We start from the raw sequence: 27,163 nt of genomic DNA, 5'->3' as shown, positions 1-27,163 counted from the left end.
CCCCCACCCCCTTGGGGAATCTGCCAAAAGTCCACCTTACCCGGAGGTGACTGGTGACGCCGCACCGTACCGGAAGGAGGCAGGCAGCCGTCATCTGGTGGGGACATATTTTCCACAGCCTCTAACCGGGCTGCGCACAACCTTTCTCCAAGCAGGTAGCAGGCCTGGCAGCGCATGGGATCTGTTACTGCCACACGTGCATGGTCCACCCCCAAACAGCAAATACAGACACGGTGCCCATCCCCGACGGGCATCGGTCCTTTGCATGAGGCACAGCTAAAAGCCATACTGCAATTAGACACACCGCTCAGTAGCCCTTGGCTCTAACGGGCGATCTATAGGACAGACAGAATATATATATATATATAATATAATATATATACTGCAATACATACAAACCCAATCACACACTGTTTATTAGCCCTTGGCTTTATACAGGGTGATGTAGAACAGGACTAATATGTATATATATATATAATATAAAAATATCTATACTATATATAAACAAGCTGTGTATAAACCCAATCACACACTGTTTATTAGCCCTTGGCTTTATACAGGGTGAACCTGATATCTATATATGTATCTAAATAAAAATACTATATATAAACAAGATGGGTATAACCTAATCACACATCGTTTATTAGCCCTTGGCTTTATACGGGGTGATGTAGGACAGGACAAAAATATATACTTTCAATGTGTGTGTGCTTGGTGACTGAAGGGAACAGTAGACTGAGTCAATCTCAAGTCGTGCTTGTGAAAAGTAAAGTACTGCAAACTACTGAGTAAGTTCAGCTGTATGCTTTGTGTACTGTGTGTCCTGTAGATTTTGTCGACTTTACTCGCCTTGCCCGTTAAGAGTTAACTCAAAACAGCTGCTCACCCTGGAGCGCGAGTGACAGACGGAGGAGAGAACGCAACTTAGCGTCACGTTTCCCCTTGGGAGGCAAAGCAATTAGCGGCCCAGCCAGCTAGTTAGCTTCCTCCACTACCGTCTAGGGAAGGCGCCGTTCCCAAACTAATACCGGGAGGGACCGGTAAACAAAAGACAGACAAAAGACAACTAGTCAAATAAGGGCAACCCTCTTAGCGCCGCGATGCGAGACGACTGACTCGCACCGCCGTAACACGGTGAATGGGACTCTTGTTTTTAGCCTTAGCTTAACAAAACACAGAGACAAACCCCTTGTCGAAAGAGGCACAGCAGCCAATCCGAAAGGGGCGACAAGGGAGGCAAACTCAACGGAGGGGCCAGCCAGCAAGCCAGCTAGCTACTCCTTGCGAGATATAGCTTCCCACGGTAAACACAGAGCTCTTACCAAAAGCGTCCACTCTCTATAGCCGCCGAGGAAAGACAAGAGGAAGAAGGAAGTGACGCGCGGGGCAAAGTGCATGCGGAGGCTCCGCCTCGCGCGCGTCACTTCCCGTACTTATGCACGGGAATCATCGGTAAGTCTGCTCGTAGCTCCGCCTAGCGGAGGAACTATCATATATTGGAGTGATCCAATATAGCGCTACATAACTGTCCTTCTCCTCATGTCCCAGTTAAGAAGCAATGGTAGGAAAAGTACTCACATTTTACTCCCAGTTGTTAACCATCTCCTGCCCTAAATTACTAATCGTTGTGTCTCATTGTGTCGATCCGCAGCACCAGGCGAAGATCAAGTCCTTGACCGACTACATGCAGAACATGGAGCAGAAGAAGAGACAGCTGGAGGAGAGCCACGATGCTCTGATGGAGGAGATGGCCAAAATACAGGCTCAGGGTCAGTAAACTACAGGCTCAGGGTTCAGTAAAGGGGAGCTGACTGACTGACACGCCTAGTCATTCATTCTCAACGAGAGGCGAGCAGGCAGGCAGGCAGGTAGGGAGGACCCAGGGTAACCTGAAAGGTGGAGCGACAAGCGGGTATGTGAAAGTGTCGAGTTGGTGCTCGTTTCACGCACTCCTCCTCCTCCCGCGACATGAGCTGGATTGTAGTCCGATTTTTTTCAACGCGCCGCGCAGGACAATGATTCCGCACAGATGAAGCAGCCGTAGCTCACCTGACGTTTACTCGCGGGGGGATTGTTGTCTGTTTGTTCACGTGTGATGCTATCGTCTGTCTGTGTGTGTACATGTGAAGTGATCGTCTGTTTGTGTGTGTACATGAGAAGCGATCGTCTGTTAGTGTTCACATGAGAAGCGATCATCTGTCAGTGTTCACATGAGAAGTGCAGTGTGACCCTGCTGATCGAAGCAAAAACTCAGGCGTTGTGTCGCTGCTTGTCTGTAAAGCTGTTATGTTTTTGTGCCTTTTCATAAATGAACTCCCTTCTTGATCATACTACAGTTAGAGGTTAAGTCCAACATCGGTAATCGTGTGCTTCCATTTTACTAAGCGATATGTTGTATAGTTTAATTTATATTATATATTATATTATATTATATATATATATATATTGTGAATATTTTTTTCCCCATTGACTAGAATTGGAAAATGGGAAAAAGAGCAACACAAAGTTTGAAACACTACTCCTCCCACAGTTTTGGCGGCACACTCTCATGCCATATGTCACCTTTGTAAGCCTTCTGTTTGGTCCCTGACTGACCAACCAGCAGGCTCTATCTACCTTGCCCCGCCCTGGTTCCGCCTTTTTTAAGTTGAATTCGCTAAAACATAGTTTTTGGAGAAATAAAAACATTTAAAAACATGTCACCATACTGCCACTGAGCAGCTCCATTTTACTGAAACCAAGTTTGAAATTAGAATTGAACACACAGAATAACAATACGAAGCAACTGAATTAAAATGGTAGTAGATGGAGTGTCCCACCGATTGTCCCACCAAGACACAGCAACCAATGGGTGTGAAGAGGGGCAGGACAACGGGCGGGACTTGACAAAGGGTGAATTTGACCGGCTTCATCAGGAATCCTGTGCTTCCATTTTGCCAAGGGATATGTTGTATAGTTTAATTTATATAAATATATTAGTGACCACCTTTATATCTTACCTCATGTACTATGTGTAAATATGTAGATATTTGTTTCTTTGAATGATCTCCTTTCCTCCTTACCCCCTTCAAGGACAACTTTAGTTTTTTACAACACAGGTTCATATTTTAGATTGTAATTAAAGAATATAAAAGATGAGTGTTAAAATGATTTCATTTACTTCGTTCTATTGTTTTAGAGATTCTTATTTCAGTGGTTGGGGGCATGTGTACAATTGGCTAAATATGTAATTTTTGACAGAATAAGCCCATTCCCAAGATACAATGCAACCTTTCATCGTTGGATGTGACTTATGGGGGCTAGAAGTGTTACTGTAAATAGCAATAAAGAAACTGCTGGCTTATTGTGTCTAAAAAGACATATTTAGCCACTTGTACGCATGCCCCCATGCGTACGCATGCCCCACATTTTAGCATGGTAAACGCGATAAAACAATAGAACGAAGCAAATGAAAACATTTTAACACTTCTTTTCTCTAATTACAATCTAAAATATGAACCCTTGTTGTAAAAAAACAAAGTTGTCCTTTAACATTTTTCTTCACCGCTTTCTTTTTTTCTATGGAAATAACCATGAATCTATAGAACTGGCACAAAAGCGAATTTCACCAACTTTTATACTTCTGTAAATCTGTGATGTGACAATAAAGCTGGTCCTGGTTCTGATTTGCGTCTTCAGGGAAAATGCAGGAAGTGTCAGTGATGGACAAGGAGAAGGAGACCATGAGCAGACTGCAGGATGCTGTGGAGATGAAGGTAAAGCTTTCATCTACAGTATATTATCAGATTTAGAACGGGTGCACATTATTGTGTATCATTATTTTATGCTTTAGCTATTGAAAAATAGCAGATATACAAGCTTGCTGCGAGCTTGTATATCTGCTATTTTTGAAAAATCGTGAAAATTATAATTTTGACCCGATTCTATAAGTGTCTTTTGAAGTTTTTTTGAAAAACCCTATGTTTCTATGTCAGCAATCTGGCCAGCCATCGTCAAAGAAAAGGTCCTTTTCACTCAGTTAGTCTGTTCTTGAGAGACTACTATGTCAGTGGTTCTCAAACCTTTTCATGTGAAGGACCCCCAAAATGATATGTATTTGGCCACGGACCCCCATCTCAAAATATTTAGTTCCAGGGACCCCCCCAGAAGCAAAATTTGAGTAACAAACGTTCGCTTTGAAAATACATATATTCAAAGATTTGCACACATTTTCACGACTTCACTCGGTGCCGCGCTGTGAGCTTGTATATCTGCTATTTTTCACTGGTTAAAGCATTCAATAATTCTAGGCCTAAATGGGTTATTAATCTACAGTATATTATATCGTAGATCAATGTTATATTACATCTGTAGACAGGTGTTTAAAACCAGCACTTGTGCCTTAACACTTAGATGTCACGTAAATGTGATTTGTCCATGACAAATAAAATAAACCATAATATAGTGGTTCTCAAACTTCTTTTAATTTCAACGACCACCAAATCATTTTTTGTGTTTTCCTTTTAGCATAACCTTTGGCTGTACTACCTGTACTGTTAACACATTGATAATAATGTAACCAATCAATCAATAGCTGCTCTAAACTCACAATGCCTTGCAATGCGATGTGTTGTGAACTTGTAAATGTCTGTTTTCCCTGTTTTCAAAGTAGGGACACTGCAGGGTTAAAAAATAAGTGTAAAACGTTATTTGCGTTTCGTTTTTCATACCTTTACGGCTCTACCCATACCCCATACGTTTGTGTGTGTGTGTGTGTGTGTGTGTGTGCGTGTGCGTGTGCGTGCGTGCGTGCGTGCATGCGTGCGTGCGTGCGTGCACGCCTGTAGAAGACCTTGGAGGAGCAGATGGAGAACCACAGAGAGGTGCATCAGAGACAGCTGTCCCGCCTGAGAGACGAGATCGAGCAGAAGCAGAGGCTGCTGGACGAACTCAAAGAGTGAGCACATGAAGTGTGGGAGGGGCTGACATATACATCATGTGACGGGAACACGCATTGAACGACACATGACCATACCTTGTTGTGTCTCTGTCTGCGTTGCAGTCTGAACCAGGCTCTCCAGCTGGAGAAGAGCAGCCTGCAGTCAGACTACGACAAGCTGAAGGCCGAGGAGCAGGAGAAAGACCTGAAGCTTCAGAGACTGGTGTAAGTTTGAGCCACTCTGCTGCCCAGGCTCGTGCACACATGGACATCAAAGGGGGCTTGAGCCCCTGCCCTTTTATCCATCTGTAAAAAAAAGAAAAGTGTTTTTACTATGGTGAAAGAAATGCAAATGCCCTCTTTCCATGTCATACCTGAGGGCAGCATTCAAGAGAATTGCCTTGTCCAAACTCTCCTGAACATTAATGCAGCATCTTATGTTGAAAGAATTGCCCTCTCTGTGTAGAAATCCATCATCAAAAATAGCTGTCCTCCAAGCTCACAACGCGTTGTGCTACGACGCGTTGTGAGCATGGAGGTCTGCTGTTTTCCATATTTTCACCAAAGGGCCCTTTTAGAAATGTCAGCCCTTGCCTCTCTAACATTCTCTGCACGTCCCTGCTGCTGCCCACCTCAATATCTCTGCAGCTGACCGGATATAGAAAATGGTGGATTTGAAATGGCGGAGCAGAAAAATAGGCTTCATTAGCGGTCTGTAGAAACCAATGGTGTGATGCTGCTGTAACTCCAGGACAAGGTTGCCAGGGCACTTTCACAGTCTCACACCCCGCTGTGCCCACACTCAGTACTCTGTGTTCTCACATTTTGTTCGTTTAACAGTACGGACAAATGTATCATTTACATTTGCAGCTGCCACGTACAACCACAGTCCTCTGGTGCAATGTATCGTACGCCGAACCGGCGGGGACCCACAGTTTGAGAATCACTGGTTTAAACAAAAGGTACAGCAGTGAGTCACTATTATGTTACAAGCCAACTTTGTGTGTCCTCTATCTCCCTGACCTACTAGGTTCATGAACGACAAACGAGAACAGGCCAAGGAAGACCTGAAAGGTTTGGAGGAGACCGTGGTACGTGCTGTAGTTTAATACCATACACTCTGCCTTTGATTTTATTATTATTTAACAATACAATTATTTATATTTTATTATTAACAGCTACACACGGTGGCAGCATGTGTCAACTCACTCTGCATTTGATTATTACATTAACTATACAATAGGGTATATGCACATACGCTAATCAAGGGTCTGTTCCATTCTGGTCAAACAGTCAGGGTGCTGATATTGTACATGTTGGCTCACTGGAAACACTGCTAAACCAGTGGGTTTCAAAGTGTCCTTGGGTGGGTTCCAAATGTCCCCGTACAGGTGTGTAACTCTGAGAGTGTACAAATGGAAGCAAATGGACCTGCAAGGCCTGCAAGGATCCATTTGCTTCCATTTGTTGATTCCATTTGTACAGAGTTTATGGAGGTCCTTGAAATTAAAGAACCACTGTACAATAAACCAAACAGAGCCTTAATTAGTATCATCAGTAACACCTGTGAAGGAAGTCGAAAGACACCCGGAAGTAGAACAAAATGGCGTATATGCATATACCCAATTATAATGTTTTATCTTAGTTAACTATTGACATTTACACAATTACACCTTCCATGCATGTGTGTGGTAGCAGCTGATCCATGTCCATGTCCTTCCCTCCCATCAGGCCAAAGAGCTCCAGACTCTGCTGAACCTCCGCATGGTCTTCATCCAAGATCTGCATCTGCGGGTGAAGAACGTAAGGAAGGACACTTTGAACATCTGCTTACTGTACATATAGGCCACTGGTTCTCAGATCTTTTCATGTAAAGGACCCCCAATCTTTTACCGATTTTGATGCTATCTACTTCAGCTGGGGACCCCCTGGAACCCCACTTTAACTGTACTGCTGCCGTTGACAGTCCTCACCGTCATTGAAAGGGTTAAAACCATGGCGCCGTTGACGGTGAGGACTGTCAATCTTACTGTATTTACTGTAAAGGTATAATTACTTACAGTACATCGCTCCGCTCCCGCCCGCATCGGTAATGTCCGCGATTTGTTTACAACGCACGTCGGGCGTGCACGGCACGCGAAGTGAACGTCCTCCATAGTAAATCCATTGAGAGGCCCATAAAGAGACTTCATTTACTCCAAAAGAGACATTTTGAGCCAAAGGATAGCCTGTATAATGTAAACAAAAGACTCGGCTGGGCGCATCCATGTTTCCCTTCTGGACCCACACTGTCATGTGACTAGATGACGTAATCGTTGCCGTCAAGTGATAATCCAAAAAACAAAAACAACCCCCTTCCGGCCCTTCAAAATAATAGCGACAGCCTATGGAGGAAACGGCGCGGGACCGAGGCACCAAGCAAACTTCAGATTAAAAGGCAGTTATTGTGTTAAGAACTACTGACACAGGCTAACTGAAGAGAAACGTGTGCAACAATGACATCTGTTCTTATGGTCTCTGTCGGTTGGAAGCCATACTGTATGTCCAAAACTGTTACTTTTCAGGATTCAAATTCTTTCTATTTCGTAGTATCAATAAAATTAGAAATAGAATAACAAAAAAACAGAATTCAGGAGTTGTTCTGTTGACTATGTTACATTTATTATCAATCATTTTCGGGAGTAGCTATATTTCTCTACCCTCGCCAGTTTTCGTATCTTTGGTCTCCAGTGGGGTTTTGGGAGTGTTTACCAGTGATCTCCACATGAGGTCACTGTTGCTCCATCTTATGTCTCCAACGTGGAAATAAGGACCATTGTCACATCATGTCAGCCACCACTCAAGCTAGCCAGACTGACAGTTGCCATTGTTTGTTGTCATGTTACCTGTAGTGAACTTAGCCAACATGCGCTGGTCTTTTCCCCACAGTGTTTTGCATGGGTTCACTGATGTGTACGTGATGACGTGGACATTATGATGCATATGTTTCATACCCTGCTCCCTTTCAGAGTGCAGAGAATGACAGTGACGAGGCTGGAGGAAGTCAGGCCCAGAAACAGAGGATCATCTTCCTGGAAAACAACCTGGAGCAACTCACCAAGGTCCACAAACAGGTCAGTTAGGGGAAGCCTCAACCACCAAACGGAACCAACCACTGGAACAGTTTCCAGGCTTAATACCAGGCTTTCCTCGGCGTGGAAACTCTGGTGATGCAAGGTTAGCATCTATGAGTACCAATATTATTTATCCCTATGCAGCGCCTGGACCTTGATTAAAAGGACAAAAAGACCAGGGATGCTGGGTCATTTCCCACACATCAGAGTTCAGTAGAGGAAGGATTTAGTTTTGTTTTATAATATTGATTTGAAGTGGTTATTAATTCATAATTTGTATTTTATATTATTTATAAGTCTGGGTCTCAGGGGGACACCAAATGTATATATATTTTCTAATCTCAAAATAAATCTCAAGCTAAAACGTTTGGGGAACCACTGTTCTCTAGCTGGTGCGGGACAACGCTGACCTGCGCTGTGAGCTGCCCAAGCTGGAGAAGCGGCTACGGGCCACGGCGGAGCGGGTCAAGGCCCTGGAAGGTGCCCTGAGGGACGCCAAGGAGGGCGCCATGAGGGACCGCAAGCGATACCAGCAGGAGGTAGACCGCATCAAGGAGGCCGTGCGCTCCAAGAACGCCTCCAGGAGGGGGCACTCCGCACAGATAGGTACTGGAATATAATAATAATAATAATATATTATAACAACATCTTACTGCGCTCAGATAGGTACTGGAATGGACTGCATGCATACAGTATGTTTGACAGGCAGTATTGTCACAAGAGTGTGTGAATCAAATTTATTGCAATATTGTTAGAATTCATGCCTTTTGTATTTAAACTAGAAATTCGCGGCCGCTGTGCGGCCGCTCAATTTCTAGACTTTGCGCGCTCAGGCAGGACTGCTCTATATTTGATCAACATAAGGGTTTGGGTTTTAAGTCAGATTAAAATGTTTTCAATACCTTATTGTCAATATCTATCATGAACAAAAAGGCACACTTGGTTGGACACCAATAACTCAAGAAACAGGAACAATTTTGTAAGGTGTCCAGTGTAGTCAACGTGTGCATTTCCAAATCCTCATCTACTATTATTCATTATTAATATCTATCTCTCTATATTTCTATCTATCTCCCTCTCTATTAATAGATGCATGTACTGTATCTATCTATCTGTGCCTCTCTTTAGTATATTAATTATTATTATTATTACTATTGTTATGATTTGTAGGATCTCTCTCTCTCAGGGCTGTGTCACACACACACACACACACACACACACACACACACACACACACACACACACACACACACACACACACACACACACACACACACACACACACACACACACACACACACACACACACAGCCCTCCCTCTCTGTTGTAAATGTAATTCGATACCTCTCTCTCTCTCTCTCTCTCTCTCTCTCTCTCTCTCTCTCTCTCTCTCTCTCGCTCTCTCTCTCTCTCTCTCTCTCTCTCTCTCTCTCTCCCTCTCTCTCTCTCTCTGCCTGTGTGAGGGACATGTCCGACCGTTACTGCCCTGTGCCTATGCTTGAAGTGGGCTGGCCTCTAAGCCAATTGTATAAGTAGATACATTGTGCAGTGATTCCCCCCCCCCCCACCCACCCACCCACAACATAATCATCAGGTATGATTATACTTGGAGGAAGATTATTTTTCAAAAAAGTGTACAGAAAGTGTTAAAAATGTGGTTTTTATGTGGCCACACCCACCTGTTCATTATTTTTAGTATGGGGACTCCCTTTTTTGCAGGTCTTTGACTTTCAGTCTGAGTGTATCAAAAAAGCACCTTGGTTAAGGCAAGACCGCCCGCGGACACAGTGACTCGCTTGCTCGGCGGTGTCTCACGTGGATCAAGGTCGCCTGATGCGGCACGCCTCCGTCGTCTCCACCTTAACCGAGGTGCTTTTTTGATACACTCGGACTAACTAACCCTAATTCTGTAGATCGTCTATTTTCAGCCAAATCTCCCCCTCAGAATATGGATGCCAGGATTCAAGTGATTAATGTGTAATATAGAATAAGTAAAGATCTGTTTCCTGTTTTTTTGTTTGTTTTTGTTTTTTCAGCCAAGCCCATCCGCGCCGGTCATCAGAACCAGAACCAGCATCAGCAGCACCCGTCCCCGTCCTCGTCCATCCGGGGCGGCGGAGGAGTGTCCAGCCCCCGTCACCACCACGGCCCCCGCCACCCCGCCCAACCCCAGCAGACCCGCCCCCACCCACAGCAGACCCGCCCCCAGCCCCACCCTCAGCACCCCCAGCATCAGAGCAAGTAGGTCCCGACGCTGTGTACGCGTGCACCGTGCAGTTGTTTTGTGTCTTGCCTGTGAGCTTCATTGAGACAGAGATATTTTAGTTTTTCCTTGTCTGTTTTTCCTTTATTACTAAACCTTTATTTAACCAATTAAGCCCTATATTGTGTTGTACAATGACTAGATATCGATGACTAGCGATTGTTCACCTATGATATGCCCAAAATGTGGGAAACAGAGTACAAGTGCTTTCCAGCAAACAGCATCTCCCCTAAGTCTCAAGAGCAGTGGTTCTCAAACTTTTTCATGTCACGGAGCCCCAAATAATTATGTATTTAGCTGCAGACCCCCACCTGAAAAGATTCTGTGCCAGGGACTATGCCGTATGATATTTCCGTTGTTGTTAAAGCTATACTATGTAACTTTTTTTAATAAAACAAATCTTAAAATTGTCCTAATTATTAAATCGCTAAAGTTTTAGAACACCCACTCTGTTAATTTCAGCTCCCAAAGCCTTTTCTTTATATGTGTTCTACTGAGCCCTGGTGGCCGTGACCGGGGCTGTTTTTCCCGGCAAAATTACATCATATGCATCATTCTGTACACGTGTCTCCCTACCGGCCAATCAAAGCCCAGATCATACACTGCCGAGCTCTTCAGGAAGTACACTGCAGTGTTTACACTGGTCTAGGAGTTTAGCATGTAACTGCCCAACCGCTGCTCGTAGAGGGACACGAAAGACCTCTATGGAAGCGGTGGTCTGAAGGCCCGGTCCGCGGCGAAAAACGGTCGAAAAAAGCAGACGCGACCGCGGTTTGCTATACCGCTACTGACCACTAGTTGAGCAACTTACACAGTATAGCTTTAAATGTTGTAGAAAGCATGATGTTTTTCTACAAGTAGAAAGCTCCCGATGCGGGCGCGACGCAACGTTTCGGGAGCTTGTAGATCGGCTATTTTCAAATAGCAGACGTACAATAGGGTTAAAGTTATTAAACTGACTTTGGGGACAGCCCTGCTGGAACCCCTTCAAGGACCCTTGAGGGGGAGAGAGGGGGGGGGGGGGGGGGGGGGGGGAACCACTGCTCAAGAGAACACATTGTCCCACACTAGATTAAACACTGTAAAATAATCTCTCTGTCGAGTGCGGTGCCATTCTTCCGGACAGTGGGAACAGTGGGAGCCATGACAACCAGGGGCATCACCAGGGGTAGGAAAGTGGGACTGAGTTACTAGGGCCCAAGCTGGTGGAGAGGCCTTAATTATTTTATACTTTAGCTATTGAAAAATAGCAGATATACAAGCTCACAGTGCGGCACCGAGTGCCGCGCTGCGAGCTTGTAGATCTGCTATTTTTGAAATGTCGTGAAAATGTGTGCAAATCTTTGAATATATGTATTTTTTTTAAGCGAACATTTGTAACTCAAATTTTGCTTCTGGGGAGTCCCTGGAACTCAATATTTTGAGATGGGGTTCCGGGGGCCAAATACATACCATTTTGGGGGTCCTTCACATGAAAAGGTTTGAGCTCCACAGACATAGAAACATAGGTTTTAAAAAAAAAAAACTCAGAAGGATTTGAAATATTCAAAGATTTTCATGATTTTTCAAAAATAGCAGATCTACAAGCTCGCTGTGAGCTTGTATATCTGCTATTTTTTCAATAGTTAAAGCACAGGGGGCCCGCAGTGGATCCTTGTACCCAGGGTCCAGAATTTGGTGCGACACCCCTGATGACAACTGCTCATGTCTCAAGACAACATTGTCTGGGGATTTTGAAAAAGAAAAAAGAAAGAAAAAAAGAAAACTTTGTGACAAGTAGGATTCGGCCACCTAGAAACTGGCTCTGCATGTGAGCCGTTTCTTCTTGAAGCTCCTTTCCCACAGGGCTCTGTTTTGAAGTCTTTGCAGAGAAGTTCCTTGTTTCCTCTTCTAAGACAATGCGTTTGCGCTGAATGCTCAATTCAAAGGCAAATTGCATTTTGGAAGCCGCATGTCCGTTGCTTCAGTCCATTCCTCTTTGTCTGGCACTTTGAAAATGAATTAATCAGATTGAGCCTAATTGATGTTGGTGCACTCCACGTCCATTGGCCCTGCTTGAAGATTAATGTTCCCCAGTCAGAGAACGCACATTCATTAATTTAGTTTCAAAGAACTCCAGCGTCTAATCGGTCCTCAGAAGACCCCCAGACCCTGGGAATGGCCCAAGTGTGTGTGTGTGTGTGTGTGTGTGTGTGTGTGTGTGTGTGTGTGTGTGTGTGTGTGTGTGTGTGTGTGTGTGTGTGTGTGTGTGTGTGTGTGTGTGTGTGTGTGTGTGTGTGTGTGTGTGCACGCGTGTGTGCGTGCGTGCCATAAGCAAAGCAACATATCCATTCAGTTTTGTAAAAGAAAATCTGTCTGTAAAATAAATGGTAAATGGTGCATTTATCTAGCACCATTATCCAAGGCCAAAAATACAATCTCTGCGGGTCTTAATGAAAGCATTTGTCCCTTATTCATGTTAATATTAATTACCTTCAGAATGCCTCCCTTCCTCATGTTTCATCACCCTCTTTTTCAAAAGATGGCGGTAAACCTTTCAGTCTACCACAAGGTGGCGGCACATACATGTGTATATTTATTAGTGCACAGATTGAAATTGCAGGTCTTATGATTAGATTTCATACCGATAAACCTTATCATTAAGCCAAAATGACTGACATCATAACTCAGGGGTCTTCAACGTTTTCAGGCCGGGGACCCCCAAACTGATGGGGAGATGGAGCAGGGACCCCCTACCACCTCGTAGGGTGGGGGGGTCGGGGCTACGACATATTTTTTATTTTAAACATGTACAAGTTACAGCGAGCAGGGTGGGCCGTACCACTACCATTTCTAAACATACTACTTATTAATTAAGAACAAATGTCAATAATATCAACAATATGTCAATTGCATAGTAATCATGTATTCAAGCTATTCAAAATGGATAGAATCATGATTTGTTTTTTAACATAAATGTGAAAAATGGCAAAAAAAAATGAAAAATCTTTTTTTCTTTTTTCAATCAATAATTTCGCGGAGTACCTCCGCGGACCCCCTAGGGGTCGCGGACCCCCTGTTGAAGACCCCTGTCATAACTGATCACTCCTTCTCACATGACTTATTATCTTCTAGGTAAAGGACAGAAGCTGGACTCTCTCTCCTGTGCGTTATTGGACCTCTTCTTCAACAATAGACAATACTGGACATTGCGTTCTTTCTCGTCTACAACTTCACCATTCTGCCTTTACTGAGACCACAATACTCCTCATTTATTTTTAAAAAAACGAAAAAAAAAACATTCTGTATCCTTATGATGATGGCCGAGAAGTTATTTCCTCTTTCGCCTCTTGTCTGCCTGTTTGTATGTGTGGCACCAACCTGTCTTTCTCTTTCTGTCTAAAAACCAGGGCATTCACCAAATATTCGAATATTCGAATATCAAAGTAACTATTCGATGTTGTTCACCGAAATCGAATATTCACTTATTTTTTTTTTTTTTTTTTATTGTTTTCTCTTTAAAAAATATATAGATTATAAAGCTTGGCTAGATAAGAAGTCATAAGAATGTGTTGTCAATGCCCCTGGTGAATGAATTTGTTAATGCTCTATACCAGGGGTTCTCAAACCTTTTTAGGCCGTGACGCCCAAAATAAACATATTTGAACTGGGGACCCCCACCCTGATAAGCATTTGGAATTGTAGGTATTACATTTAATGTGACTCGGTTCCGCAGATAAATATTGTGAAAATAGCAGATCTACATGCTCACAAATCGGCTATTTTCACAATGTTCGCCTCTTGCTTACTTAATATTTGACAGTTTGGCCAGTCCTGTCGAATATTCGACTATTCGAATACTTTGAGGTCGAATAATTCGAATACTAAAAATCACTATTCGTGAATGCCCTACATGAAACTACCTGCCAACTCCACCCGTCTTTCTCTTTCTGTCTTAAAGCGGCGCTATGTAACATTTCCTAATGAATGAAATGTAATTTTGTCCAATCCGTATGATAGAGTATGTTAATACAATATATACCTTATACAATTGGGGAGGTTGTATTGCAGGGTTCCCCAAGGGCCGAATTATGTCTAGGGTACCAAGCCGAGGGCCACAGCATTGCAGGGTGTGACGGTGGCGTTCCCGCTACTCCAGCGACAGTTCAGATATCGTTGTTGTCGGGTGAAAATCTTGTATGTCCAAACCCGTTCGTTTTGCATTTATCATTTTAAAAATGATTTAAACTAGTGAAAACAGCCGATCTACAAGCACACAACACCTCGCACTGCGAGGCGTTGTGTTGTGTGCTTGTAGATCTGCTGTTTTCACTACTTTTGTGAGACGGCTTTGAATGATGAAGCAGGGCTTTACTTTGCAAAAGAACATACAAATTTGGAGATACGAGGTTTCCACCTGACAACGACGATATACTAGTGTTGTTGCTGCTCTTATACCACCATTATTACTGGGGTTGGTGGGGGGTGGATCTTAAATTACCTTTTTTTGATTTTCTTGAGTCTCACCCCCCAATTATGTTCCAATGTACAAAAAAATGCTTTGGTTAAAATTTGGTTGAATTTCAAGCATATTTAGAGGTAGCTCAATCATTGGTCAAAATCGTTTTTTTTTAATGTGTTATACATTACACATTATTCTTATACTAAGCACAGAAATTATATTTTTTAAGCTTACAAATCTAAAGACAAATCTGATTACATGTTTGTCATATGTCAAACCAGAATTAATGTATTGTAGGAAATAGCAAAGCAAAGAATTACATTTTCATTTAACGTGCACAATGACATGTCTTTATTGCACACTCTTCAATCATACTCACAACACACAACAAGCACACAGCCCCACTTCCTTGATTACCCCAAAAAACCCTGAAAGTCACTGCAGTATAGTAATTCAGTAGTTACTGATCAATTAAAGTTTGTTTACGGCTATCGGGATACTTGTGCCGATGGTTCTGCACAATTTGCAGCAAGTATTGGAGTTGGGACTCATCTTTAGTAATGAGACCACAATTTTCTTGTATTAGGGCAACCCCACGCTCTGCATGATCATTGACAACATTCATCGCCTTCACTACAGCCAGAGCTTCTTGGTAGTCCACCCTGGGCTCCCACTCATCGGGCTCAACGTCAAGGAAGCCACCTGGGAGATCCATCATTTTGAAAAGCACTTCAATGTTCTTCCTTGCAATTGTTCCAAGGTCAACAGTAATTATCTTCATATGCCCCTGTTCATGATCTTCATTTCCATCTTTCATGGCTCTCACCATCAGCCTCTTCGTTTGCGCGCTCACTTGACTGTCAAACAATGCAAGTCCGACGATCTCTGGAGCCAAATACCATAAGTGATTGGAAAACTTTTGAGAAGCAGCTTTAGACACCTCAGCATTTATTGATGAATATTCCAGCAACGATTTTAACAGCTGCCAAGTCATTTAGTGGAGCGCTGACAGCAACAGGTGCCATCATCCATGCCTATGATGCCTTCACATAATTGCAAACTGCAAAAATGCACAAATCCATGCATGCTTTTTCTTCCCTGAAGGTCAGTTTGAATTGGCCATGAAACATCCAGATCTTCATACAATAAATAACCTTTGCCATCCAACGGGCATGATGGGTAGCTCCTGGAGCTCTGAACCGGATACCTCGAGCAGCGAGGTATCCGGTTCATCAATAAATGCTGAGGTGTCTAAAGCTGCTTCTCAAAGGTTTTCCAATCACTTATGGTGAACAGGGGCATATGAAGAGAATTACTGTTGACCTTGGAACAATTGCAAGGAAGAACATTGAAGATTTTTTCCAAGGTGCTTTGAGTGGGAGCCCAGGGAGGACTACCAAGAAGCTCTGGCTGTAGTGAAGGCAATGAATGTTGTCAATGATCATGCTGAGCGTGGGGTTGCCCTAATACAAGAATATTGTGGTCTCATTACTAAAGATGAGTCCCAACTCCAATACTTGCTGCAAATTGTGCAGGACTATCGGCACAAGTATCCCGATAGCCGTAAACAAACTTTAATTGATCTGTACTGTAACTACTGAATTACTATACTGCAGTGACTTTCAGGGGTTTTGGGGGTAAACAAGGAAGTGGGGCTGTGTGCTTGTTGTGTGTTGAAGAGTATGATTGAAGAGTGTGCAATAAAGACATGTCATTGTGCACGTTAAATGAAAAAATGTCATTCTTTGCTTTGCTATTTCCTACAATACATTAATTCTGGTTTGACATATGACAAACATGTAATCAGATTTGTGTTTAGATTTGTAAGCTTAAAAAATATAATTTTTGTGCTTAGTATAAGAATAATGTGTAATGTATAACTTAAATGTGCCTGCAGTGCAATTCGATTTTGACCAATAAAATTTACAATCTTTGACTTGATTGAGCTACCTCTAAATATGCTTGAAATTCAACCAAATTTTAACCAAAGCATTTTTTTGTACATTGGAACATAATTGGGGGGTGAGACTCAAGAAAATCAAAAAAAGGTAATTTAAGATCCACCCTACCGCAAATGGCCCGCGGGCCACCTATTGGGCAGGATCCTTATACAATTGGGGAGGTTGTATTTTGTCTCCCTGCACATCTATTGAGACATTTATAATAGATGTCATGTCTCACCTATAGACACAGGATCTGACATTAATTATGACCTGATGGCCAAGATTAAAATTATCCCCTGAGCAAGCAGGCAGGCTCTATTAGCTCAATGGTGAAAAGTAATGTCCACTTTCAAAATCTGAGGTAGAAAAGGAAAGTTACATAGTGCAGCATATACCTGCCAGCTCTACCTGTCTGTCTGTCTGTCTGTCTGTCTGTCTGTCTGTCTGTCTGTCTGTCTGTCTTTCTGTCTAACTACCTGCCAGAAGTAAGATTAGCATTAATGCTACTGATGCTTGCATCTCTCTGTGGCCGTAGTACTCGCCATTGACAATGTTAAAATACAAATGTTGAGTAAATAAGGTTAATAATGAAATCTAGTTGAGCTATATCTTTGTTTACAGGATTACTGAAATAATGCAAAAACTATGAAACAATGTTTGCAAGACTTATCAAGGTTTAGCACTGGAATCCACTACTGTTTTAATGAATGTCAAAATGTTTTTTATATTGTTTAATTTTTAGTTTCCTTTTTTTGGGAGAGAGAGAGAGAGAGAGAGAGAGAGAGAGAGAGAGAGAGAGAGAGAGAGAGAGAGAGAGAGAGAGAGAGAGAGAGAGAGAGAGAGAGAGAGAGAGAGAGAGAGAGAGAGAGAGAGCACTTTGCGGTGCACTGAGAGTTCTCCTTAATGTGTTTTGCACAATATGTGCTAATATTGATTGTTTTTATATTGGTATTTCTATTACGTTTTATTCATGAAATGTAGTGTTTATATATTTTGTATTTATTTATTGACTTTTTTTTTCTTTAATTTTAACCTACATTTTTTTTTTCTTTTAGAGAAGCACTTTGCGTTGCACAATTTTCCTTTTCCTGTTTTTGCACAATGCTGATATTGATCGTTTTTATATTGGTATTTATATTTTTTTATACATTTTATTTATTGAATGTAGTCTTTATATATTGTGCATTTATTTATTGACTTTTTTCTTTCATTTCTGTACCTTTTCTGACAATGTGCTGTCACTTTACTGAGGTAATTACAGGGACTACAGTGAAGCTCAATGTACAGTATTTAAAGTATATTTGTATGTGTATCATGATCTGAAAGGAAACACGTTGGTAGGACGCAAAACATTGTTCCACATTCTCATCGTAAATCTTTTGTAACTTGAACAATCTTGATGTACGAGGAAATGTATTCTGGTTCTCAAACTGGGGTCCGATGGGGACCCCCAGGACAAACCTTTTCAGATGGGGGACTGCGGCCAAATATAAATATATCAATTTGGGGGTCCTTGACATGAAAAGGTCCAAAGAGAGCATTCATTTTAGTGCATTATATTGTTGAACCACAACCTTGCATATTGTCTGTAAATAATCTGTTTTGGTTGCTGGAGTGATGTGGTTGGTTGTTGTGTTGTCTCACACAAATGTATGAGGGTTGCTTGAGTAAGAAGGACGAGAACAATCAATGTGTTGAAATCCAAAAAATGAGCGAGCAATCTCATGATCATCCGGCCCAAACATCATTTGCAGATGAGTCAACAATTGCCGTACACAAAAGCTCGTGACTTTTACATTGGTAAAAGTGACACGCTTGTGATCCAAAATGACATGAGGTGTTTGCTAATGTTTTAGGCACACGATCACAAACAAAAAACAATTTCACAAAAGTTTTTGATAGATGCAGTCTGGGCCAGGTCAGATGCATAGACTCATAATGAACAACAATGGTTACACTTATTAAGGAAAAGTAGTAAAATTAAAGTAAAACATATTTCCATTGCTGATGGACTTAAGTTTGGCTGCTTTGAACACGAATGTTAGCTGATAGCGCAGGGGTACCATTTTGTTCTTCTGCCAAATGGATGAATGAACTGGTATGTGACCAGCAAAGGCATGAGTATTTTGTTGTTGACGTTTGGACGATATCCATGATTATATCAGAGGGCTTTGATGCTGAATGGGGCAAAATGTATTTCACAGGGCTTGGAGTAACAGTCAGCTACAGTATGCCATTCTAGGCCTATAGATTTTAGGGTTTACATTATTGGAGGTCTATTGTGATCCATTGTCACAATTAAGGATATTCATGTAGGAATATCTTAAAAGTGACATAAATGGCTGATAAACTGATATCGAAGCTGTGTTCATTGCTCAGCCAGTAGACTACAAGAAGAACGGTTGCTGATGTCCCACTTGTAAACACAGTTGTCCTGTATCCGTGGCACAGTTTTGTACGAGTAGTGCTTTCTTAAATTCTCTATGTGACCTCGCACAAAGATGAAATATGTCAGATGTTTGTCACAGTCACAGAACATTTCATGCAAAGCCACGTGTGCTGTGTGTCTGTGTGTGTGTGTGTGTGTGTGTGTGTGTGTGTGTGTGTGTGTGTGTGTGTGTGTGTGTGTGTGTGTGTGTGTGTGTGTGTGTGTGTGTGTGTGTGTGTGTGTGTGTGTGTGCGCGTGTGCGTGTGCGTGTGTGTGTGTGTGTGATGAAGAGATGTGAATGAAGCACATTAAGAGAGATGAAAAAATCCTGCTAAAATTAAAGTGAAACCTCTAATTCATCGGTCTTCAGCAGGGGGTCTTGGACTCCCTAAGGGGGATCTCAGAGTTACTACGGGGGGATGCCAAATCTGGGGAAATCTCACTCTTTCGATGGGTCATTCTTTTCGACTACCAGCGTCGATAGGTTAGCTACTCACCTGCGTCGCAGTTACTGAGGTTAGGGTTAGGGTTTGGGTTAGCTTTTCACCAGGTTAACATTCACCCGCGTCGAAAGAATGGACCTTCAACACTGATATACAGTGCTGTCAAACAATAGAATAGTAAACTGACTCCTCAGGGCAGGAGGAGCCTGGTTTACGAGGCTAGTAGTCAAACAAGTCTATGAAAGCTACTGTACAGTATCTATGAAATCTATGGAAAGGTTTAATCTGCAACACAGTTTTATACAACATGTAGTAGAGCAGGGGTCTTCAACAGGGGGTCCGGGACCCCTAGGGGGTCCTCCAAATCTTTGTGAGATAGAATTTTTTTTCCTCCTTTGTCATATTAACCACTTGAACCCTAACGTCCATATTCTGTGAACTTTAGCCAAAAATAGCCGATCTACAAGCTCACAACGCCTCGCGCTTGTAGATCGTCTATTTTTGGCAAAGAGCTTCGGAGGGGGAAAAGTGCAGACTAAGTACAGAGTGAAAGGTCAAGTTTATTAAGTATTGACGGTTCAAGTGGTAAAATATCTGAAAACCCACATTAACACATATGGTGCCAACCCCGAGTTTCCCGAGTTTGTATTGGTACTAACGCTGTGCCAACCCCGAGTTTCCCGAGTTTGGGCCGTTTTTGGAAAAAAAAATCTTTTCTTTTTTCAAAAAATTTTTTTTCAAATTTTTTTTTTGGACCTCCAGAAATGTATTAGGCATGATCGCGATCGTGAAATTGCATGTTTAACCCCCATACCAACTCATTCTTTCAAACGTGGCAGCCATGTTTGTTTACATCTGAAGAAAACATAATGGCTGATAAATCATGAATGCCTGAACGGATTTCCAAGCGGATTTTTTTGTTTGAAAGCTGTAAACAGCATCTACACACGTGGTGCATCATCTAGGCATGGGCGTGCACTTTTTACACAATTGCACAATTACATGGAAGTCTATGGTAACCATGGCAACACGAGACATTGAAGAGAAAAAATCATTGCAACATAAGTGTTAACATGAATCCAAAATATACTGATAATAATTGTGCTGTCAAACGATGAAAAAATGGAATCTATGAAAAGGTTGTGGGGGTCCCTGCTTCATCTCTCTCTCAACTAAGAGGTCCTTGGCCTGCAAACGTTGAAGACCCCTGTAGTAGAGGGTCCCTGCTTCATCTCTCTCTCTCTCTTTCAGCTGAGGGCTCCTTGGCTGAAGCATGTTGAAGAGCCCTGCTCTATTCTATGGCATAAATGTCCTTGTCTTTTTCCCTCTCTGTCTGTTCTCTCGCTGATGTCCTGATGTTATTTGAACATCAACCTGTTTCTATTTGCCTATGATGTGGTACAAGACCTACTATGACTTCATTTGAATAAAAGACACTACAAATTGGTCTGGTTTCTTCATTGTCCCCCCAACACATGAAACGAGGATCAAAAATGTTCACCTTAAAATATATATTTTTTACTGGACAGATTTCACCTGCAGTGGACTAGATCTCATAACTCTGAGGTACATTAACTAGTTTCATCTATTATGTTTTTTATGTGAGTCAAAAGGTGTGTAAACGTATATGTATATTATACGTTTTTTACTTTAGCCAATCACAACTGCAGTCCCTTTACCACTGCTGGGTCTCAATCTAGGGTAAATGGTAGGCCTAAATGGTGCATTTATATAGCACCTTTATCCAAGGTGCTTTACAGAGATTGTGCATTACATTCACCCATTCACACACACATTCATACACCAATGGCGGAGGAAACCATGCAACCTGCACATCACAAGCAATCATTAGGGGTTCAGTGTCTTGCTCAAGGACACTTCGACACTAACCGCCTAGGCTCCGGGGGACCCCCAGGGGTCCTTGATGACATTCTTGAGGCCTTTCTAAATAGTAGGAAGGAACCAAATGGACCCTTACAGCTCTGTCTGTAGGCCAACTCTGAGTGTACAAATGGAATCAAATGTAAATGTGGTTCCATTTTGTTCCATTTGGACATTCAAATGTGTAAATTGGGGGTCCCAGTGATTTGTTTATAAAGGTGTGAAATGGGGGGGGGGGGGGGGGGTCTGTGGGGGTCCTTGTTATAAAAACATTTGAGAACCACTGCTCTTTATTATATTCCATAGTGTATGGCAGTGGTTCTCAAAGTGGGATCCTGCTGTCCTGCATGCTTGAGGGGTCCCTAGCTACATCTATTATTATTAATATTTATAGCATCAAAATCAGGCCATTTAAAAATATACTGAGTTAGTAGATCTGCTAAGAAAAGAAAAAGTGGGGAAAAAAACAACAACTTTTCAGATGGGGGTCCGCCGGTATTTGACGGCCAAATAAATACATTATAATTTGGGGGTCCTTGACATGATGACAAAGCTTGAGTCTGAGTCTCCAGGATCAGGCGTGCAGCAGTAGACTACTATTCAACTTCTCACCTTGGACATCCAGCCAGGAGGCTCCGCCTCTCTCCACCGCCTGCTCCTCTCTCTCTCTGCCCGCCTGTCAGTCGCTTCCACCCCGCTGCTTCCACCCAAATCCACCGGTGTTTATTCACCCCGACCCACCGGTGCTTCCACGGTCCACCCCGGCCCACCGGTGCTGCCACCCACCCCGGCCACCGGCACCGGAACGAGGCAACATCGACATGGCTCATCTTCACTGTCTGTAGAAGAGACACCCAGAGAGGTAAGCCTTTTAATCCATTACAAAAGGAGGGAATATATTCAATGGAAAGTTTCGAAACGTGAATTTTTAGACGTTACTTTAACATTGAGCGACCCACACCCAAAAGGTATTTGGCTACCCATTCTAGAAGGACGTCTACGTTAGTCTGAAAGGTTGGTTGTAATTTTGTGCTTTTAAACTAGCTCAGCTGGTCCATATAGCGTTATTAGGAGTTCTCCTTAACGCTATGTCACCGATGAGCTCTTGTGGCGCAGGAGAGGCTGCGCACCCTCTCGTCTGTAATGAAAATAAAGAATGCACTTTCGCTCCTCAGAAAAACAAAGACAGTTTTAAGATTACGAAAGCCTACTTTCCTTAGTGGGGACACTCAGAGCCCCCCACCTTATGTCTAAAATACAATCCTTGGCTAGAAAAGAATATATTTCACCGGAAGGCAAAATCCGGTCAATCGAATTGTCTATTGACAAGATCTGTAGAGGGCGCTGTAGAGTAGCTAAAAACCTCGGGTGAAATGTTTTCTTTTCTGGCCGAAAAGTGTATTTTAGACGTGAGGTGGGGGGCTCGGAGTGTTCCCACTAAGGAAAGTAGGCTTTCAACATAATAGAACCGTCTTTGTTTTGATATGTAGCGAAAGAGTATTGTTTAGACGAGAGGCTGAGCAGCCTGGGCTACCGCGGCCGTGAGCGCAAGGACTCATCGGTGACATAGCGTTCAAGATAAATCCTTTACGCTATCAATGGACCAGAGCTACTTTTAAATTCGCTCTTTCTTGAGACTTTCGGAAAATCTTTAGACTAGAGATTTGGAAAGTCACTTTCCAAATCTCTAGTCTAAAGATTTGGACGAGGTCTTCTAAAAGTTCTTGGCTTTTCTGCAAGACGTGGAGACAAAAAGACTACTGTGTGTTGTTGTGTGATCCAGATCCAGTGTGAGAGCAAAACGGTCTGTCCCGTACAAACAAACAACAACAGAAAGGGTAAACTGTATCCTATACCGTATTTGTTAGGGGTAAAGTTGAGAGCCTGGTAAGGTTAGTGATGCGTCGTCCTATATCCTAAATAGTCCAGTTATGAGACGTTTACACAGGAGCACAGTTCAGCTATTAAAACTCAGCATTGTTTAATGATTACACAGGGTAGATTCCCCACATGAATATATAAACATATGAACAGCAAATGCATGAAAGTAAACAGAATACAAGCCTGATATTTCACAACATAAAGTTGCATCCACAGCAAGCTAGAAGACAGCGTCCACCCGAAACCAACAAGTTTCAGCTGCACTCCGGAGAGATCTCTGAAGGACCCCTTATCTGCAACTCTATATATCATTCTGCCAGCAGCGGCCCTCCTTTCTCTGATTGGCCAGCAGTGCTCAAGGAACACTCTAAAGAAAGATAGTTGTTTTAGCTTAAAGGAATAGTTCACACATTTTCACATTAATCCCTCCTTGATCACTCTTTAGTGATCACTCAGTTAAAGAAATGTTGAACACAATTTTTAATCATTTCATGTAACATGCTGAGTTTTGAACAACAACAAATCAAGGTCCAGTATTTATGAGCTAGGTGAGCAGAGGAAACCATTTTAGGCGAAACTCTTACACTAGGGGTTTTTCGTTTGTTTTTTTCTTTTCCCCCTACCATTCGGACGCTGCTCACAGTATTTGGACCATTATTGACATTCATGGAAATTCATACAACAAGCTTTACTGAATACAATGGCATAAAAATGTGTAACATTGAATATATTTCTTTATTGCAATTCTTCTGAGAGACGGGTCTTTTGCTGCGTCCCAGGAATTGATTCCGTACCCCGACAATCCAAATTTCACCCACTGCCAATTGATAGTTCACATGGCAATGAGATAAAAGGACTATCGGGAGGTTACTCTTCCAAGACACAGCCAGACTCGCCCCTCCTAATTGTATCCTTCACCCTCCATCGGACTTGATGGAGTGGTGATGCATGCGATCTTGAGGTCAAGTTGTGGGTCAAGGAATGCTCTAAAGGGGCCTTCTGTGTATAGCTATTCATTTAATCACATTCTGTGTGCCAAGGGAGTGTTGGGCGTACTGTGCCAAAAAATGTCTAAGGAGATAAGGATATCCCTGGGAAAATATCAGTTGTTTCTTGACATACATCTATCCCATAAAAATGTTGCATCTGTTTATTATACATAATTGTGTTATGCCCCTCCTAGATAAAAATAAACATGTGTAGAATTGTAAAGAGTGTTCGATCCCAAGTTTTGTTCAGTGAAATCTGAACTAAATGTCATGTGATGAGTGAGGGGTGTCACCATGTTAAACTACGGCAGTAGACTGTGCACTTGAACTATGAATATTTAATTCCAAAAAGCCTGTGTGTGAACATAGGGACACAGCTGTCTCTACTATCTACTGAGAATCGGGAGTAGAGATTTGACAGGAAAGAAGAACGTTAACCCCCTCCTTTTATGACTCACATAAAAGCGAATAACTAGACTTGTTATTCTTTACCCCAATTAAAATCTTATAGCTGGGGAATATACATATAATATATTTATACCTCCCTCCTTGACATGCCAGTAATGGCATGGCACATGTATAAATATAGTACTTAGTTTAAACCATAGGGCACACAGTTTTGTTCCTCTTGGCATCGAATAAACAACAACGGGGAAACACAGCAGCATATAACACTAAAGTACCGGGAGACACCGCACCATGGGTAAAATTACTGACAGGGTCACGAACACACCCATCAATAACAACATTATCAATTATTGTCCCCAATGTGAAAATAGTACAAATCCAAGTTTACTATAGGCAACCATCACAATGTTGTACCACAAACCTGAGACCCTTCAGGATTTAGCCGTAAGCTGGAGGTCTTTTTATGATTAGACCTGTAGGGCCGTTGTATTCTCAGAGAGACCCACCGCACACCCACACAACCAAGGCGTATATTCCTTATCAAATTGCACTGAAGTACTTTAATTTAATCTGTACACTTGAGTCCTCAGAGCGTACGTTACGCCTCAAGCAGTTGTTGGGACTTTTTTGGCTCCCAGAAATAAGAATGGCACGGTGACCATAGCCAGACAACAGCAACCCCCACCAGCTTTTCTCCGCTCAACCAGAATAACGGCAGCATCAAACAGCCTGATAATTTGAATAATAGTTGGCTGCCAAGTGAAACTACAATTTGTACTGTTACACCTATCGGACAAAATACTAACAATAATTTAGAATAACCCAACATGGTGTGCGCCCACGTAATCCTTCAGATCTGCCTACAAATAAATTACTACAACTAGAATTATACCAGAGGTAGGCAACCTTAGAGCATGCTTTCATTACAGTTCCGGAATTGTTTTCTGAAAAAATAACTAACATAACTTACAGGAAATGGGTGTTGTCACTTGCCCTCATTGGCATCAACAACACAAGTATAAAAGACAGTTTCCCTAGACCCATTCTAGTGGCAAGCAATACAGTAAAGACCAGTGTTGCCAGATTCTGAGAGAAATAAGTAACAATGTGTACAAAAATAACACTAACGGGAAAAATCTCGGAGGTGTCAAAAGATAAACTGGAAATAAATATCACTCAAAGAACACAACAAAGTAACACTGGCATGGCAACGTTTTGACCGGGTACACTATACAAATCAGCGTATACAACACCCTTTCTTTCTTATAGAAATGCGTACAACAAAATACCGCACTTAAAACCTAGCAGATCACATAAATTTCTCAATACACGACCCTCCTTGACAAGCAAAGTAAAATCAAACAATAAAAAATAACAAAGACCTTTCTAACTGTGGATCATAACATTTCAGTTATATATAAAATAAACTTCCCATTCAAACATCTTATTTTTTCCTCAGTATTGTTCATGTAACCTGGTGTGGTTCAGCTTATCCATTATAATTATAAACTCAAAATGATTTATCACACATTTTCCACCGCGGATCACTTCCTCATTTACTGAAAGCAGACCTGCAGAGGACTGGAGATGAGATTTATGGCTCTTTAAGTGAGCCGGAGCTCTGGGATCCGTTCCTTTCAAAGATCCGTTCTAAAGACACACTCATTCCAGTTATTTAGTTACTTTAGTTATTCACCTCTACATTGCAATAAAATAATGTTTGTACTTTTTCCACAACTACTCATTAGAAAAGAGTGGCCCCCTCTGCTGCGAACCAGATCCCATCACTCGCAAAAAACCTTTCAGGAGCACGTGGTGAAATTTACCGGGGGCATAGAATGTCAATAAAACCCTGACCTCTGGCCGGGGACTGGGGAGGGAGTCGGGGAGATGGGTGGGTTATTGCTGCGAGTCTAATAATCATTATAACACTGTCCCGACATCAAAACATGAGAGATTTTTTACTATGGGGTGTCATTAAAACTTTGTTGACACGGCACATTTGAAAAAGAAAAAGCTGGCCCTACTTTTTCAAAAAGGTTACAGACAACCTCCTTTATAAAATTCAATGAACTTAAATTATCAAAAACAAACAAACAACAAAAAACAAACAAAAAAAACAATAATAATAATAATAATACTTAAAACTATAAAAGAAATATCGTGTCATTATCATTAACAGATCTATGCATATACTGTAGTTGTAATCATCATAGGGAGAGAGAGCTTTTGCAACATCTACAGGGGGGGGGGGGGTCATATAGCCTAAGAGTGTGCATTTTTACCATGTTCCCTCCACTGTCGAGGCTGATTAAATGACACAAGCTGAAAAGTTAGGAGACAGCAAACCCATGGATAACTGTCCACTTAAGTTGAATAACTTCTACAAAACGGTTAGGGCTCATAAAACACAAACAAAATGAAACAAAATACAACAATACAACAATTGCCAAAC

General features: G+C 42.1%; 3 protein-coding genes across 5 annotated transcripts in view; 2 read left to right on the top strand and 1 right to left on the bottom strand.

Annotated features, from left to right (window-relative positions):
- The window catches only part of kif5c (kinesin family member 5C), a gene marked incomplete at both ends in the record, with an annotated part of 93,212 nt that extends 70,212 nt beyond the window's left edge, over window positions 1–23,000 (top strand). The window contains 11 exons of the mRNA XM_080752937.1: window positions 1,652–1,769; window positions 3,679–3,755; window positions 4,827–4,936; window positions 5,042–5,143; window positions 5,949–6,009; window positions 6,650–6,721; window positions 7,927–8,031; window positions 8,421–8,637; window positions 10,068–10,272; window positions 22,114–22,292; window positions 22,921–23,000. Of these exons, the coding sequence (XP_080609063.1) occupies window positions 1,652–1,769; window positions 3,679–3,755; window positions 4,827–4,936; window positions 5,042–5,143; window positions 5,949–6,009; window positions 6,650–6,721; window positions 7,927–8,031; window positions 8,421–8,637; window positions 10,068–10,272; window positions 22,114–22,292; window positions 22,921–23,000 (1,326 nt within the window). The remainder of the gene's footprint in view (window positions 1–1,651; window positions 1,770–3,678; window positions 3,756–4,826; window positions 4,937–5,041; window positions 5,144–5,948; window positions 6,010–6,649; window positions 6,722–7,926; window positions 8,032–8,420; window positions 8,638–10,067; window positions 10,273–22,113; window positions 22,293–22,920) is intronic.
- Window positions 11,805–27,163, bottom strand: part of mmadhcb (metabolism of cobalamin associated Db) — a 250,037-nt gene continuing 234,678 nt past the window's right edge. For both annotated transcript variants that reach the window (XR_013963270.1, XR_013963271.1), the window contains exon 9: window positions 11,805–11,885. The gene's annotated coding sequence lies outside the window, so the exon portion shown is untranslated. The remainder of the gene's footprint in view (window positions 11,886–27,163) is intronic.
- lypd6b (LY6/PLAUR domain containing 6B) overlaps window positions 22,106–27,163 on the top strand; it is a 69,136-nt gene continuing 64,078 nt past the window's right edge. For both annotated transcript variants that reach the window (XM_080753705.1, XM_080753704.1), the window contains exon 1: window positions 22,106–22,292. The gene's annotated coding sequence lies outside the window, so the exon portion shown is untranslated. The remainder of the gene's footprint in view (window positions 22,293–27,163) is intronic.

The sequence above is a fragment of the Nannobrachium achirus genome (genome assembly GCF_963921795.1).
Source record: "Nannobrachium achirus genome assembly, chromosome: 22".
In the NCBI taxonomy this organism is placed as follows: Eukaryota; Metazoa; Chordata; class Actinopteri; order Myctophiformes; family Myctophidae; genus Nannobrachium; species Nannobrachium achirus.
The sequence above is the reverse complement of the archived record's forward strand: the minus strand, read 5'-3'. Positions and strand labels throughout refer to the sequence as shown.